We start from the raw sequence: 18,144 nt of genomic DNA, 5'->3' as shown, positions 1-18,144 counted from the left end.
TTAAATGCTCATTATAGGACCCGTAATAGAGTTGCTCCCCAGGACTCAACAATCAGTTGAAATCAGCAAAAAAAAAAAAAAAAAACACAAACAACGGATGCGCTGCTGTCGTGAGATATATCTTGTTGGGGGAGTATGGAGGCTATTATGAATAATTGTTTAAGTTTCTTTAATGTTGATTTTGTTTGATTAACACTTACCAGCCGAAACATATGAAATTGTCATTGATGTCGACATTGGTGGTCTCGATTTGTTACACCCTGCTTACCCAACACTGGGGCTCACGGCACGTCACTGGTTGTGGTGATGTTTGAGACGGTGATTTTTAACCTTTTCAGCCTGCGATCCCCACTGTACCTGAAGATGGTTGAACACAGACATGAACAATCAAGAACAGTCCTGTGGAGAGTATCTATAAGGGGGAATAAAGGGGAGAGCTTTTTGGAGCCCATCCTAAAGGCTTAAACATACTCGGGCGGACCCCGCGCACAACGAACTCAGCGCAGACTGTTCACTCTCCTCAGAGTTTACATACTTGGGCACACCGCCGTGTAGTAGTTTCCATTAAAGTCCTACATGTCCTATGATTCTTAGCGCTTCTCTGTAGTCCTTGTACTCCTGGGACGTGTTTTAAAGGTGTCGCTACTGTTGTAGCTCGTTTGCCAGTCTCTCCTAGAGGTACGTTCACATCGAACGCGACTGTAGCGACTGCAGTCACTTCAATTGCCGGTGATGAGTCACTTGAACATAGTGGTGCTTTTTGGTCACTCCATTGCTCCAGTGATTTAATGACCAGGGAACAGTGTGTGTGTGTGTGTGTGCGGAGCCGGTGACGGGGAAGAGAGACGGCTGATCACTTCTTCTCCAGCCGTACGCTTACAGCACTTATCATAGAGAGCGCCGCTTTTACAGTTTAAATGATCAACTCACGGAGTTACTAAAGGATGAGTTTACTCAGAATGTAGGCTTATTCAAGAAGTTAACCGCTTTAATTTTGCCCCAGTAAGTTGAGGAAGTGTCTCGCCTGCTACTACAGCCGTCTCACTGTAGAAGGAGGGAGGGGCTGCTGCCTTGGCTCTACAGACAGTGAAAGATGGGGGAGTTGTCGCTTGAAAAGTTCACATTTTTTAACTTTGAGCGACTAGGTCGCGCAGGACCTAGTCGCCGAAATCACACAAGTCGGGTCGCTTGAAGGGAGTTCGCTTGAAGGGAGTTTGCTTAAAGTTGCGTCATTTACATAAATTTTGAATGTAATCTAGTCACTTCAGTTGCTTCAGTCGCATTCGGTGTATGCAGGACGGTGTTACATTTAATGCGGGTCAGTACAATGCCAAGCAGTGTTTTGTGTGACCTTGTGTGAGCCTTTAAAGTCAGCAAAATGATGGTTCATTGTTACATGAATCTGTGATAACCACTGTTATGTATTCATCTGAATAATATCCACTGTTATCCAGGGAGTTTATAATTATTTGGGTCACAGTATATAGTCATCTTAAAGATGTAAATCCTTGTTTTAATCTGAAATAAAAATGGGTTATAAGTGAGCAAAAAATGGTGGAAAAGGTGGTGAATTGGGATTTTAAAAAACACAGCAATTGGTTAAAAGTTGCAAATTAGAATGGTCAAAAACAGACAGAAAAAGTAGTAAAAAGGGTTAAAAGTGTCAATATTGCCTTAAAAGTAAGAACAATTAGTTCAAACTGACAAATAATGGGGACGACAAATGGTAAATGTGGTTAAATTGGAAAAAATAAGCATGAAATATGGTGATATGAGGTTAAAGTGACAATATTGGCTAAACATATGTGACATTAGAGCAAAAGTGGTGGAAAGGGTTTATAAGTGCTGAAAACATCTTGAAAATGGGAAAAATGTGCAGAAAAGGCTTTGAAATTTGATATAGAAGTGGCAGAATAGCAAAAATGGATTAAAGGAGCAAAAATGTGGCAAGAAAAAAATGATGAAAATAGCTAAAAAAAAAAAAAAAATTGGACCCAAACAGGGTCCCGACCCCATGGTTGAGAATCCCTGGTCTAAGCAGCAGTGTGAGTGCAGATAGTGTACTATGGCGTGTGACTTTGTGTGAAGGAGTGCGGAGGGGAGGAGGGGTCCTGTTGGTGTGATGTCCCTTTAAAGGCCGCGGAAGACTGCTGCGTCGTCGCTGCGCAGAAACAGTTTGAACCAAAGAGCGGAGTGACCTTCCTCCGCCTCAGTCTGACAGACTCACTGCTCATCGCTCACACAGTCTCCCCGCTCGTCCTCAGGCATGAACAACAACTTAGTCGGAGATGAAGTCGGGTAAGAAGTGTTTAACTGATCTTTAGCTCACATGCTATCAAAGGAGGAACAGCTGGCAGCTGCTTTCACTGACAGTCACCGCTGCGTGTTGTCAAGCTTTCATTTGACAGCTAGCGTTAGCAAACGAGTTAAGCTAGCGTTGGTTAGCCCGAGTAGAAACGGGTGAAAGTGAGTTCAAAGTGCAGGGACTGACTCGGAGAGACGGTCGGTGTCTTCGGACATTGTAGCTGTTGTGTTTGTCAGCTGTCCCATGGATGTACAGTGACTCATCCCCCGCTGCGGTCCTCGTTAGCTCTAGGTGGGTTAGCGCTCAGCAACGAAGCGAAAGTCCGCTGTGAACTGGACACTGTGGGAGGACATTTAGCGGGCACTGCCGGGGGACCGAGCATCATCTCATGTACCAACCCCCCCATTAACTGTCAGGCTACACCGACCAAAATATAGGTCGATTGTATCTTAAATTCAAAAATTAATCTGGTTAACTTGTTTTTTATCGCCATAACTTTGAGTACATGAGTGAGTGTTTAAGGTCCGATGCAGGCAGCGGGGCAGCCGTGCCTACAGCCGGGCTTTCCGCGGTCAGAGGAGCCAGTGCAGCGGTGCCTGGAGTCAGCTCAGATTAGCTCACTAGACACCGCGGTGCTGCCTGGAGTCAGCTCAGGTTGGCGCACCAAACACCACGTCTCTGTCCCGGACTAACCTACGTGGCAGGAGATACACAGTAAGACCCTTATAACCCAGGCCATTACACCCAGTCAGGGCTGAGAAAACAGCCAGGACTGGACCTCCATGTGAGTCACGTTTAAACACGGATATTTTAACTTTGGTGAGTGTGTGTTGAGCGCTCTCACATCCTGCAGCAGATTTAGTTGTTTTATTGTGTAATGCTTGTGTACTTTTCTATTTATTCAGCTGTACTTTCAAAACGGTTCCTTTAATTGCCTCTAGGATGGCACTGTTTTTGTTTTTCAATTCCTTTTTGGAAGATTTGTATTGTGTTGCAATACAGACCGTGTTGGTGTCTATAAACATGATAAAATAAAAACGTGTCAGTGATGCTACTCGGTAGTCTAATATTGATCTACTTTCAGGAAACTTTTTGTTGGTGGATTGGACTGGAGTACCACGCAAGGTAAAGTCACAATTTGTAAACTTATAACAATGTAATGCACGTCTTCTAATTAATTCTTCAATATTATCACACAATAACTATGGTCTGTTATTTTTATAAACTGTTTTGTATTCCAAGGTGTGTTTAAATGTCAGCTGTTAATGGCTATATACTAGATTTGTGTTTTATTGACATTCTATTTCTTTTCACTATTTAATAGTGTAGCATCCTCATTGCATCAAAATCATAAGTTCAACACACACGATTGCTCTCTTTCAGTCATTTTTGATTTTGTAGACTAGATTCTCATTATACGTCTTTTACCATATGTCTTCGAATCTATAAGTGATGATGATAAATTTATTTAAAAATGTTGTAATAGGTTATTTTTAAGCATTAGAACATTTCACTCTCTTTTAACATAAAAAATAAAATAAAAATATGTTTAAATAAAAATCGATCTGGTTGTTACTCTGTAACCATTTTCTGTTACAATAATGCCTTTAGACAAATCATTTGGTTTAAGGCCATTTACCTTCTCTTATTCATTTAGCCATTGTGTAACTTTGCAATAGTGCATGTCCGTAAAAGAACAGCGCAGTACAGAGCTGAGCCACAGCACTGTGTAACACTGAGGTTGATTCTGTGGTGTTGCCCCTCAGGCTTTTTAGAAATGAGAATAGCAATTACAACAACTCTGCACACGGACTCTTCATTTGTTCAAACTTGCACGCTTTGCTTGGCTTTCCTTGTAGGGTGGGTGTGGGTGTTTATTGTGTTAGTTGTATATTTGTGCCTGTCATGTCTGCTTTTGGAGTTACTTTTCATGTTCTGTGAGTGTTTGTTTGAAAATGACTGCACCTGTTTTGGTCCAAGTTATTGTTTCAGACAAGGTTGAAAGCACTATTTCACATTGACACTCATAGTAAAAGCTTAAGAATTTTATATCTTGATTGCACTTCTTTCCTTTTTTTTTGAAAAAAAAAAATTAATCTACTTCATGTTGGAGTGTTGTGCTGTTATTCTACGTTTTGTGAAACTCCATAGCTAAAAAACAAAAACCTTTCTTTCCTCAGAAACGCTAAGAAATTACTTCTCACAGTATGGAGAAGTAGTAGATTGTGTCATCATGAAGGACAAAACTACAAACCAGTCGCGAGGCTTCGGCTTTGTCAAGTTCAAAGACCCAAATTGTGTAAGAACCGTGCTGGAGACAAAGCCACACAATCTTGATGGAAGAAATGTAAGTATTTAGAAAAGAGAGACCCAATTAATCAGTTGGCATAATCAGCCTTCAGTTTGGCTGAATCTTATGGAAAACATTAGGTAGTATTTAATCAGTTGAAGATGTTCAAAATTCAGTCAGCCAGTTTGCAATGAAAGAAACAAAACTAGGTCTTTGTGGTTCAATGAAATATTTCAAGCAGTGCACATGACACAAGTTACCTTGGATAGTGTTGTCTTGTCAAAGAAAAATAGGTACATCTGTTGTACTGTTAAGTCGAGCGAATTGGAAGTTGTGTTCTCTCATATTTGATGCTAATGTAAAACCTTTTTTTCTCTGCTGTCAGATTGACCCAAAGCCATGTACTCCCAGAGGAATGCAGCCTGAAAAGACTCGAACCAAGGATGGCTGGGTAAGAGGAATCTCATCCTGGGTTGGCTAGGCTAAGTGTTTCAGTGTTAATGAAGCTCGTGATCTGGAGGTTGTACCCTTGTCTTTATGTTTTATAATGTATTTATTTAAGAAATCAAAGGCATGCCATTAGAAATGCTAAATTGAATCTTTGTTGGTAACAGAAACATGATCGTCTTGGATTTTGTTTGACATCTACCCACAACCAGGAGAACACTGAAATTTCAGTAGTTCTCTTGTTTTGTGATTGACTTGCACTCTTTTTGGTGTACTTGGATCAGATACGGTAACATGAGGCTAAAACACAATTTAGAGTGGAATGTTTGCTCATTATAATTTTCTTCCCTTTCTAAAATGTCTTGTTTAAAAAAAAAAAAAAAAAAACTGTCAGGAAAAGCAGCAGAAGGTCAGGGTATGACTTGCACAGTGTGGTGTATAAACTTGCTGTTGGTAGTTTTTCTCTCAATATTTTTCTTTCAGTTTTTTTGATTAATTGCAGTTTGAGCAATGCTTATGAAACCCATGTGCACCCCATGAGGTCATAACATTTTTCCTCACAGCCAAGTGTTTAGCTGTTCAATTTTTGCTATTAAAACCTTTAATTTTTTTTTTTACAAGCCACAAGACATATCTGGAAGCAGATCTAATGTCAGATTGTGTCTTGCAGCTAGTTCAGAGTGTTTTATTGAGAAAAATGATTGTTTTTGGTGCAAACTCTTGACTGAGCATTGTCACCTTTTCAGACTGAGAGCCATGCTCAGTAGTGTTGAGTTACTTATTGGTGCGGAGGAAGCTGTGTTCTCAGATCCGTTGAGACAAGTGTTTGCATTGACATGACATGTTCAGAATTATACCCCTGGGCTAGAGGAGAACCTAATTTGCTCTGTAGTGTCTAAATAGATAATGGACAACTGGCCCCTTCCCAGACTGATCTACTGACACGCATTGCTTTTCATACATTGCCTCTTTTTTTCCAGAAGGGCAGCAAAGCTGACAGCAATAAATCAAAGAAGATTTTTGTAGGTGGAATCCCCCACAACTGTGGCGAACCTGAACTCAGGGACTATTTCAATAGATTTGGAGTGGTGAGTACCACCATAATACAAGTCCTCATTCATATTGTTCTGTAGTGTCTATTATTTGATGTGTGTTATTGCCCTACTAAACAGAAAGTAGTTTATCCATTCATGGCAGAAAATTGTATTAGAACAAGCAGAAACTCTGTATGGTGTTCCCAAAGGCAGCCACCATCTCTCTTTGTCCCATTCAAGGTCACAGAGGTGGTAATGATCTATGATGCGGAGAAGCAGAGGCCCCGAGGTAAAAGCTGATCCCGTTTTTCTCTCCCCTCTTCTTAGCTTACCATCTTAAATCCCATGATAAACTATTCTGTTCCAAAGAGAAAAGGCCTCCCCATTTGTTATATTAAGATACATTTTGTAACCTGTAACAGGAAGTATGTTTAAAAAATACTCAATTAAACAAACTACCCTTAAACCTAAATGAGTTAGTTAGTTAAACCATTGGGACAAAATTGGAGATTTGGCCATTGATCTCAATTAATTCACAGTAAATCTTATTTCGCACAGCTAAACCCTATTTTAAATGTTTTGTTTGTGTAGCAAACGTCTTAAATGCCGTTGTCATTTTCCAAAGGTTAAATCCACCCTAAAACCAGTGGTGAGATTACCTGAAGATGTTTTTTTTTTATTTGCGGTTCTATTAATCCTGTTGAATAACAATTGCATGCAAATGAAGCTTATTTATGCATTCCAAAATTGTTAGAATATTTAAAATCAATGATTACTTCTCACGATCAGTTCCAATGACATTGACAGTGTTGGTGTTTGTGTGTCTGTGTGGTCAACCCACCACGAGCATCACCTTCTCTACTACTTTACAAGCCACATTGTTCTCTGTTGGCAGAAATCAGACTAGCTTGTCACTGGGATCTAACATGATGTATTGCATCAGAAACTGTCAATACATAATCTTTCATAGTGTGAATAAACAATTTCCTTCACTAAAATTGTTAAATGCTCAATGTTGGAATAAGTTTTCTTTACCTTGATCTAGATGTAACTGATTTAAGTATTTTAAATGGCATAGTCTGTGTTTTCCCATATGTAGAAAGTTAAGTGTTTTTGTAAGTAAGTCCTTTCTATTTTCTTTCCTCTGTCCCCCTTTTCCTTGTGAATGGTACGAATGTAATTAACAGTGTCTCTTAAGATTTGTCTTTTCTCCTTTAGGATACTGTGCATTGGCGGGTAGCACAAAGGTACAGGCCACGGAAAACACAGCCCAAACATTTGTCTTCTCGGATAAAATGGTGTTTACACAAAGCTTCTTTTGCTCCTTGATTACGTCATTAAAACCGGACTTAAAGGGAACAGAGCATTTTCCTTTAAAATGTGGTCTGTTTGGTGTTTAATGGGATTCTTATGGTGTAATGAGTTTAAAAATATCGCACCAAACTTATTTTAGAAGAAATTAAAATGTTTAAAGTAGTTAAAAAAGGTTTTAAAATTGTTATTTTAGTCAGAGCTCAAGGCTACTGGAAAATCAGTATAAATGCACTGTTCTAACCTTCAAATGCAGTCCATGTACTCTATTATTTCAATTCTAAATCTTATAAATAATATGATTTGTGTCGTTCGCCACTACCAACCCATTTAAACTTCGACCAACACGTCTAAATCGGTAATGTGTCAGCTTATTTAGAAATGTATGTTAGAGATGGGTCATTGACAGATGTTATTAATAGTAATAGATCATGATCATTGGGAGTGCCTGGCATGGTGTGAGACATCTCCAAACTTCCTCATGTCTCATAGGATGCCTAATTGGATTCAGGTTAGCTCCCCAAGTGCTTCTGTGCCTGCAACCTAATTCTGCCACTGTGGAAAGTTAATCAAATTTAAAGTAGATCGCAGCAGTTTCATAGTTTAGTCAAGCTAGTAAGCCACACTGTTAGCTAGGTCTCAATGTTGCTGCTTAAACATTGGCTTGCATTCATCTTAATCCACTTTGTGTAACTCTCATGAACATTCTCTTTAACCAAATTATCACCTTATCAGTTCGGGTGAACTCCCATGGCCTATATCTTTGTGTTATCCTTTGTGATAAATATTTCCATTGTCCATTTTGGGCTTATCCTGGCAGATTTAAAAGTATAAAAAAAAAAAAAAAAAACCTAAAATTGGGAAAACTTAGAGAAAGCTGTAGGCATTCTACAGTTTGTGTTTCTTCATATTTGTTGTGATGCATTAACAATGGCACCTGCGAATGTGTGCTCCACAGCATTATAGTAAGGGACAGTTCAAGGTGGGGTTTGGATGAAATTGCATAAAGATGATACTATGTATTTTGATTGGCATCAATCTGTGACTTGTTACAGTGTGTGATATAGATTTTTGTAATTAAAAAAAAAAAAAAAATGTAACATCTAGCATTAAATTCAGGTTTGGACCTGTCTTTTTTTTAACGCATTAAGTTATTGTTCTTGAGGTATTTCTTAACACACTAAAGATAATGGTTTCCTTCAGTTCCCCAGGGCTACAGTTTTAAACTCATGCTCTGCAAGTCTGCGACATCATCTGAACCCCAGGAGCCTCTTGCTCAGTCTTGACGTATCCTCACTCTGCTCAAGCCCAATACTGTTCTTCATCTTGTGTTGTCACAATCCCTCCTGCTACCTTGATTCACTCTTGGTCGTTGGCTAGGTTTTGGATTTATTACTTTCGAGGCCGAACAATCAGTGGACCAGGCTGTCAACATGCATTTTCACGACATCATGGGCAAAAAAGTGTGTAGTTGTAGTTTTATTTTACCCTAAAAATCATACAGAGGCTTGGGCGACAGAATAGGATTCCTACTATGATGTGATTTCATTCATTACTTTAGCTCGTTTCCCTATGGTTTTTGTTAAACTAAACAAAAATGCATCTTGCAATGAAAATTAAATCTGACACTTTAAAAGGTTTTGGCTACTAACTTTGTTCACTTATCTTACTTGTTTTTGTTTAAGTGCCAACAGCATTCAATCTGCTACCATCATAGTTTCTGTACTTACTCCTTCCTCACTTGCTGTAGACTTAGTTGTCGCCCAAGGCTTTGTTTAAAGTGACCTCTCCTTTAGGATGTCTGTAGTAATTTAATTGGATACATTTCTAAAGCATTTTCTAATGATGGAAAATAAGTGTTTTGAGATATTTTCCCCTTCTGAATATAAACCACCTAAAGGATTGGTCCAATCACTTCTGGTTTTTTTTCTTTTCTTTTTTTCTATCTTTCTCCTTTTTTGTTGGCAGGTCACTTACATGTCAACATGTTTTGTTTTTTGTTTTTACTTTTAAAACCTTTGAAAAAAAAAAAAAACTCAACACAGTGACCTCTGTTGAAGAATCTCCATACTGTGTCTGTTAGTGCCCAAAAAAGACAAATGAACAGCTGTACATGCCTATTGAGCCTCAAGTCACACAGTGGGATGTTGTCTTTGCATGAAGTTTATTCATTAGAGATTAAGAATCAAATAAAGTGTTTAGCCAGAAACAGTAAAAGGCTACATTTACTGTCGTTCAATGTTTAAACACTTCCAAAACTCCTTGTTTAAAAGCTCATTTACAACATTGACACCATTCCATTTAAACACTCACTGAAGTATTTTATATTTGATTTAATTTCACGATGCTAAGGTTACACAAATTATTTGCTGGTTTATTCATAAAATTAAAGATGATGGAATAATTTTAATCCTGATTTAATTATGTCGATGTCGCAGATTATAACACTTAAAGAGGAAGCTAATCCCATTTACTTGGCTAATGATCGCGACCAACTCGTATTAATATTGTGGCGCACACTTCCTTTGTCTTTGCCCTCATTTCAAGCAGGAATCAAGGCTTAACCTAATCCATTGTTCTTGACTTGACATTACCTTACACTGGGACTTGAGGGAACCTGGGAGATATGAGTTACAAAATTAGAAATTGGAGCACATCAAACTGTGGAACAAATCCCACTACTGCTGTTGGTGACTTTACAACAGTCGTGGTATCCATCACTGGAAGCTGTGATGCCCACGGGAGAAAGTGCTCAGGTAGCTGCTGGCGGCGGTGAATTCGCTGCCGGAAACATGTGCATGTAATTAGGTCGACAGAGAAAGAAGAGGGGCAGCTGGGGAAGGTGGGAACACCTTAAAGCAGGGAGGTAGTCGCAATTCCTTTTCCTCCTGCAAGGTGACCCCAATAACTCAACCCCTCAGTCTATTTATGTTCAGCTCCCCCTAAGTCCCAGTCGGTGTCTTTGCTCTGGTTACCAGTTAGTAGCAGTTACAGACTGTAGTACCTAATTATTTGGACCACTGGTTTATTTCAAACTTGAGGCAACTAACATACCAACAAATATATATTTGCTTTATTTGGACTCTATTTTTACCTGACCATTGTTGAATAACAATTCTGTAAACCACCATTATTTTGGACCAGTTTCTTCTAAACTCTTGAGAACACGCTGACACAGTATGAAGGTTCAGTATTATTGAAACAACTTTCATTTTGTATGATCTGCATGTTTATTGTTATTGACATTGTGTTAGAAATTAGATACAGATTTCTTCCGACGTCCATCCTCCTCTCTTAAAAACTTATTCCAAATATAAAACAATTCCGATTCTTTATAAGCGTTAGCTGGAAAAAGGTAAGTCAACGTCTTCCATCAGATGTTATTTTTTTCATTTAGGGAAGTTTTGCAGACGAAAAAGCTCTGTTTTTCAGGTACATACTGTAGCTTTTCAAAGATCATGCTTTTCAATTACAGCATTTATTATTGACTTTAAAAATTCTACTTGTTTGGTACCTGAGACACATAGCCTGTACATGTGTAGCACTACATAGTAAAATTAATTATGCCTTATATTATTTACACGTAAAGTTAAAATTCATTCGGGCCCAAAGATGTTCAGTTTAAAAATCATAGAAGAATAAGGTCTGTCTGTGAGAGAATACTTAGAGCTTTATGCTGGTGTTGCCAAACATTCCCCCCTTGTCCTTTGTCCAGGTTGAAGTAAAGAAAGCAGAACCTCGTGACAGTAAAGCTCCTGGCCAGCTTGGCCCTGGCCAGTGGGCACAAAGGGGCATCTTAAGTGCAGCTAATGGTTGGACCGCAGCACCCACCCAGGGCTGGCAGCAACCGTTTGGGCCACATGGTGAGTAAATCTAATTTTTAAGCTTTAAATGTGTAAAACTTTATCTCAAAATTTGCTGTAGGTCGGTTTCAACTTTTTATCACTTGGAAATGTTTTCTAACTCTGGATAAATCTTCTTCTTTGATCTTGAAGGACTCTGGGTGTCCACAACCGGCCAGCCCATAGGTATGTTTTATTTCTCTTCCTGAAAACACACAAAATAGCTCATTTTTCTATGTTTAACTGTGAGAATGCAGATGCATGGATCTTGACCATGTGGTTATCTTTGACTGCTAATCTGTAAAAATGAGTTTGCACTCAATAGGCCAGTGGCAGTTAACAGTGCATGTTATCGCTAATTCATATTGGCTGAGGCTGCTGATAATTGCAGCTTAAGACAGATGTCAGCTGTGAATATAATCCAGTCTCGTCTTCTATTGGTCAGCCTCAGTTTCATATCGCCACCACAGGGTCGACCTGCAGGTGTCACTGGAGATAAGTTGGTGCTTTGCAGTGTTCTTCATATATCAGGGATGATTTTCCATATCTAGCTTCAGTGTCTGTTGATCAACTACAATAAAAGATTACATTGTTAGGCTTTTGTTTTTCTTTGTTGATTTTATTGTCTTTACCTACAGCAGAGGTGGGCAACTTCTGTCACAGCGGGGGCCACAAAAATATTTGTTTAAACGAAGGGTCACATTAATAACATTCATTCCAGTATTTAGAATAATGACCAATCTGAGCATAATACAGGAAAGAACAAATGGTTTTTATACTAATTTTGTGTATTTTTCTGTGTATGTTTGTTGTTGTCTTGTTTATGATTGCATTTTGAGCATTTTTTTTGGAGTAATTTTTGCGTATTTCTGTTGTGATTTTGCTTGTTTTGTAATGTGGGTTTGCAGAGTAATTTGTTCTGTTCTTTTGTTGTCATTTTCTGTAATATATTGTATTTTGTTGTAAATTTGTCTATTTTGTGTTTTTCTAGTCTTTTACTGTATTTTTTGCAATGTTCAAATTTTTGGTGTTTTCTAAATGTATTATTTCTTTTGGTGTGTGTATTTTTGTCATTTTATGTTGACTTTGGGGGCCACATAAAATTAGGCCAAGGGCTGCATGTGGCCCCCGGGTTGCCATTTGTCTATGTCTGACCTAAAGGCTTTAATGTGCTTCATGAGAAACATAAATAAACCTTTTTTTGTGCCTTGGTGAGCAGGTGGGTATGGACCCCCGTTGTCTGCAGGCCGGGGAACTCCGACACAGCCACCATCACCCTTCAATGCATTCCTGATCACGACCCCAGCGGGCGGGTTTGCTGCTCCTCAGGGTTATCATCAGCCAGCCTACAGCACAGCACCGCAGTTTGGTCAGTGGAAGCTGTCGGAATATGTTTTTTTTCTTTTCTTGTGTGCTACAGTTTAACTTTCTGGACAAAATGTGTTTTGCTTTCTTTATTCTTGAAAAGTCAAACATTTATTGAAATCTTAAGTTTTAAACTTTGGCACAAAAGATTTTTTTTAAATGTCAAATCTTTAAAGTACAATGTTTTGTCCTGTACAGTTGGGTGTGTAAAATATGTTAAAATCTTGTGGTCAGGGTGGATCTGTTTCTTATCAGAGATGAGCAGCATGACCCAAAAATATACTCAGAATTTTATTAAAATGTTGGTCTTCTCACACTCATTCATCTTTGAGTCAAGTTATGGTATTATAGTAATTGCTAAATTGTTAAATGTTTTAGCAGAAATGGTTATAGAGTCCCAGCCTTTTTTGCCCATCTATATTGCATGTGTGTCTCTGTTATTGTGGAGTGGTAATGTCTGCATTCTTGATCTGATGAGTTGTCTCTTTTCAACAGCAATAAAAAAAGCGAATAATGTATCACTACATTGTAATTACTGATGATACATAAAATAAAAGTTATGTTTAGTTCCAATCAAGTTATTAGGAAAATTATATTTTTTTAAAAAGCTGAAGAAAATACAAGATTTCATTGACTTGCAAGTGTACAGAATAATTAATTGATTTTAATATGAATTATCTGGTGTTATTTAAAGTCATCATAATTGTATTCATTATCATCCCTACGTTCTCTGTGCTTTTGAACAGGTTACACTTTTGGCACGCCCCAACCGGACCAGTATGCCCCACAGGTCCCTGCTCCACCCAACACTCCAGGATCTGCACCGCTGGGCTTTGCCCCCGCGACCACACCAACTCAGGATTTGACCAAAGCTCCTACTGGGCAACTGGATTTTCCTTATAGTCAGTATGGTAAGAAAAGTCCAAGTGATTAAAATCATATGCTGCCTTGTTTCCTTCCTACTTGATTTTGATTCACCTTTTGGTCTCGTTTATTTCCCTGCATTGGTTGATAATGACACTCACTTTACATTATTACATTATACAATTGTTGTTGTCCATTTATTTCAAGCTGAGCTATAGGTTATATCATGAAAGGGGGTTGGAACATTTGAATTAGATCATCCTGCCTTGCAATGCTTTGCCTTCTCTCCCCATTTTCATTTTTTAATGAGTGGCGGTGCTATGTTATGCTGGATGTTTAGGGCATCTGATAGGGTTCAAACGCTCCCACCTTTTGTTTGATCCTGTCCTCCACCGCCTCCTTCTTCTGTGCTGATGAACTTGCTGGTTTTTTGATGTCTGGATTATTTCCCACATGTTACTCTCTCTATTTTTTCTGAAAAAAATCTGATTTTCTCTGGACTGCAAGTAGAGCTTGAAAATACCAAAAGAAACAGCAGTAAGATTCCTAATTAACAATTAAATGTAGAGCTCAATAGTAGGAGAAGTTTTCAAAAACAGACCATTGATGTCCTGTATTTACCACAAGGAGCAGCATTGCCACCAGCCCCATGATTCAGTTCATTCTTTAAATTTAGCTAACTCAATAGCTAATTGAAAACTTTGGTCTTTTAATCAACAGCTTGTTGACTTTAAATGCATTTTTAAATTAATTTACATCCTTTTTCACCTCTTTTGTTTCTTTTCTTTTTATTTTTTATTTTGAAGCTGTACTTAAAAAAAATACTTCTATTATTCCTCTTGTTTTAAGATTTTGTACAGAAGGGTATTTCATCACAGTTCACAAGTAATTCCAGACCAGGAAAACTCTGTTTTCTGTTGAAATTAAAAACATTGCACCAAGCCTTAAATGCATGTCAAACTACGTCTGCTAGAAATTAATCACCTCAGAATTGAATAGGCTTGAAAATAGGATGAAAGATTTCTGTATCTAACAAAACGTAGTACATTTCGTAGAAATATAACAGTCGTTGTCTTTGCTCAGCATTTTGCCATTTAGTCGTGTAAGCATAAAGTCAGATAACAGCTGTTCATACTGGAAGTACATCCAGTTTTTTTTGCCTGGCTGGGTTTTTTTTTTTGTAACATGTTTACCAGCTGCTGATTCACATTTTCAAGCAGTCATTATTACTGTCGTCAGTTGTGATAGTTGCCCAGCTTGTACACCTTGTCCTGCTTGTGCTTTTATTCCATCCAGATTTTTGCTCTCCCGCTCGAGGAAACAAGAAGAAACCGGCATCAATAGTTTTGAGATCAGTCAAAAATCTAGTCTCTGGTCAAAATCTAAACATTTGAGGTTGAATAAGATTTGCCCTTTTTTAATTATGAACTGTTTTTTTGCAGTGTAAGGCAGTGGCATTTGAAATTCTGAAACTGTATTTGAGTATAAAACAATACAATTTCTTTGATATTTGTTTTTCTGTCAACAGAGTTTTTGTATACAGCAAACAGCTGATTGTGCAGGCCCAGTAAATGAGTGTAACTATAGCTGAATGGGGGGGATTAACGTGAGCCAGTGGGCCAGCAGTATCTGGGTTCAGTCAACCTGGTCTCCTCATCTCCCTGATAGGCTTGGGTAACTACCCTCAGGACCCCTCTGCCTACGGACCAACGCGTCCTTCTCACAGTTATGGTCAGGATGAGCAGGGAGGAAATAGTGCAGGTAGGTGCCAGCATTGTCTTATCAACCACAGTAGAAACATTGCTTTCAGTAGTGTAGTGTCTATAGAGCTGCAAGCAGGCGCACTTTTGCTCAATGTTTAGTATTTTGCATGTACATTTTGCATGTACATACAAATTACTGAGTGCGCTCTTGTATAGTGAAGCCCAGCTATCGCCTCCCCTGCAGCTGTGTAGACCAGAAGGAAATTTGCATTGAAATTTAATGGGTCTGAGCAGCTCAAACCAGGCTGTTTGCTGTGGCTTTACTACTCCAAGATTCACCATGTGCTCCTTTTACTTTTCATTCCCTCGCTCATCTTTGCTTTGCTGATTGTGAAAGGATGATCTAATTGTCAGAAGTTGGTTTTTTTTGGGTTCAGTTGCCTTGAAGCATCAGCAGTTTATTCACCCCTTGTGTTTTTTCCATGTACTGTTCTCTACGTTATGGATAAGGGAGCGAGAAGAAAAATGTTTAAAGGAGAAGACGACGCCAGCAGTGAAGAGCACTTCCAGTTTAACACAATTTTCTGTCAATTTTTAGTTTTATTTTTTGATCTCAGACATCAGATTCGCTATCACGTTCTTTTGATGAGCAGAAAGAAAAGTGGTTTCTTGGAAAAAGAGATTTTTCAATCAATGGCTGCTGAGCAATTGTAGGAAAGTCATTGCTGTGTTCCAAATTGCATGCTAATATAAGTCTGACATCAAAATGAGTATGTAGTGCGTTCACATTAAATAGTATGGGAAAATTAAGTATGCAAGATGTATACTATAATCGGGACATTTTCTAAGTATGTATGGTGGGCTCACTAGTCATACTCAACCGCCCCATGATGCATTGTGAACGAAAACTCCGAAATGTCGGCATGAAATGCATTTTCTATGAGATTTATGGATGAAATGACCAGATTTTGAGATTTTACTTGGTCACTTTCTCGCTTAAAATGTTTTCAAAACTTTAGCATCTGCGTGCTTCAGGTTTTTGTGATCAGATGTTCGAAATGCATCTTTGGAAACTTGAAAGTATACTTCAGTGAGAACGGTCACCTTACTAAGAGTACACAGTATATACAGTATAGATTACGAACACAGTCTTTCTTTTGCATTTAAATGCAGCTTGGCTTGGAGAAAAAAGCTAATCTTTTTTTGGGTGACATCAGACATTTTTCCAATCACTTTATTCCTAGTGGTTCCATTGTAGGGAGATGGTGCCATCCAGTGTAAAGAGAGAGGAACAGTATTAGTTCTGCAATGATTGCTTTGAGAGAACATGCACAATTACTGATATGATGTAACAATTCATCTGAGACTCAAATGAAATGTAATAAAGTGTTTATCTCTTCATACAGTATTTCTTTAATTTTTTCTTTTTTTTATTGAAACTTTCAAAGGGAAGAATATTTTTAAATAGGTTATTTTATTCTAGCATCTAAAAAAACTAAGAAACCGAACAACTGTTAAAGTACACAACTGGGATGTGTTTAAATGAATGCATTATTTATTTTTAAAGAAATCTTTTTTTTTTATAGATTTTGCTTGTAAAATGATAAATTCAGGACACGGCTTCAGATGAACCGTTTTCTACGGTACGTTTAAAAGCACACCAGTAGTCATCGAACAGCTTGACCCTAACATCTTTGCTTCTCTTCTTCTCATCCAGGGTACGGGCAGGAGCTGACAGCCTTCAGCCACAGTTTTGCAGACCCTGGCCAACCGACGGCCTCATATGTGGCAGCGACTGCTCAACCCGCCGCCCCCCAGCCTGTCGTCACTGCATTTGGAAGAGGGCAGAATCACAACGTACAAGGCTTTCACCCATACAGACGCTGACCTTGAGCCCCAGGCATGGCCGTTGTGTAAAGTTAATACAAAAAAAGAGCAAAAAACGTCAGGGAAATATGTGTTCGCACTAGAAAGGCAAAACTGGAGTTCTGAAATGTTTAGAAATGTGGAATACACACTGTTTGAGACTTTTCTGATAGCAGAGATCACAGTAGATTATATTGGGGGCGTATAACTTAAAAACAAAAAAAAAGAAATCCAGGATTGTTTTCTGTTTTTGTGTCACTTAAAGAGCAACTGGAAAGAGAAGCTTTTATTCCCCGCCCCCTTCAACACAAAGCCAATGTTTTATAGTAAACAACTTTGCAATAATTTAGGATTTTCTTGTCAAACACTAGCACAGAGATTATATGTAAAAAGACTTAAAGCTCAACATGTATATTTATGGTGAACAAATGAAAACAGGGTTTCAAGTTTCCTCAGCTTTAAATTTTTGGGGAAAATGTTTTTATTATTCATGTGGTGAGTTTTGTTTACTTTTTGAGCCTTAAAGGTTTGTTTAGAGTTCAGATTATGAATATATATTATACACAAACTGTGCAATTTTTTAAAAGGAGAATTTTGTACTATAAATGTACACTTTGCTTGATTTCTTTTTTTATTTAAAGATGTAGACTTTCCTCAGGTGGCTGTTTTGAGTGCATTTTTGCACTTACGCAAAAAGGAAAAAAGGACAAATTATTACAAAAAAAGATGTTTTAGGGATGAAACTCGTTGTTGATCTCAAATGTATTGGCTTCTGTTGTGCAACGGATGGCAAAAAAAATAAATATTTATTTTATATTTAGACCAGATGTTGAACAGTTTGGTCAATAAATTAGTAATTTCTTTTCCCATGAGATGCCTCAGTTTTTGTTTGTTTTTGACTCTTTTTCTCTCTCTCATTTTTCTGTTTGAGAATGTTTATTTTTTTTTTTTATTAATGCTTCAAAATAATCAAATCATTTAAGAAGCTACTAAATATACAGTTGATTTTATTTTTTATTTTAATCAAAGTTGGTTTAAATATTTATAAATGAAATTGACAGGACTATTTTTTCACAAAATATTTGGCAATGTATTTAAAAGTACTACATTTGCCCAA

The 18,144-nt window shown here is 38.0% G+C and overlaps 1 protein-coding gene across 3 annotated transcripts; it reads left to right on the top strand.

The window, feature by feature from the left end:
* The first annotated feature begins 2,067 nt into the window (after positions 1 to 2,067).
* Positions 2,068 to 17,896, top strand: dazap1 (DAZ associated protein 1). 3 transcript variants are annotated; one of them, XM_028444363.1, is made up of 13 exons: positions 2,068 to 2,298; positions 3,390 to 3,430; positions 4,486 to 4,652; positions 4,981 to 5,046; positions 6,023 to 6,130; positions 6,317 to 6,365; positions 8,768 to 8,850; positions 11,103 to 11,250; positions 11,383 to 11,415; positions 12,449 to 12,598; positions 13,341 to 13,505; positions 16,748 to 16,804; positions 16,879 to 17,018. In XM_028444363.1, the coding sequence occupies exons 1-12, from the start codon at positions 2,267 to 2,269 to the stop codon at positions 16,789 to 16,791; spliced, it is 1,086 nt and encodes a 361-aa protein (XP_028300164.1). In that variant the 5' UTR covers positions 2,068 to 2,266; the 3' UTR covers positions 16,792 to 16,804; positions 16,879 to 17,018. The 3 variants fall into 3 exon arrangements, with proteins under 3 accessions (XP_028300164.1, XP_028300163.1, XP_028300162.1); XM_028444362.1 differs by lacking the exon at positions 16,748 to 16,804 and having other exon boundaries at positions 2,069 to 2,298; positions 6,026 to 6,130; positions 16,879 to 17,896; XM_028444361.1 differs by lacking the exon at positions 16,748 to 16,804 and having other exon boundaries at positions 2,073 to 2,298; positions 16,879 to 17,896.
* The last annotated feature ends 248 nt before the right edge of the window (positions 17,897 to 18,144 follow it).

This window comes from Gouania willdenowi, chromosome 4, assembly GCF_900634775.1.
Source record: "Gouania willdenowi chromosome 4, fGouWil2.1, whole genome shotgun sequence".
NCBI classification, from domain to species: Eukaryota; Metazoa; Chordata; class Actinopteri; order Blenniiformes; family Gobiesocidae; genus Gouania; species Gouania willdenowi.
The sequence above is the reverse complement of the archived record's forward strand: the minus strand, read 5'-3'. Positions and strand labels throughout refer to the sequence as shown.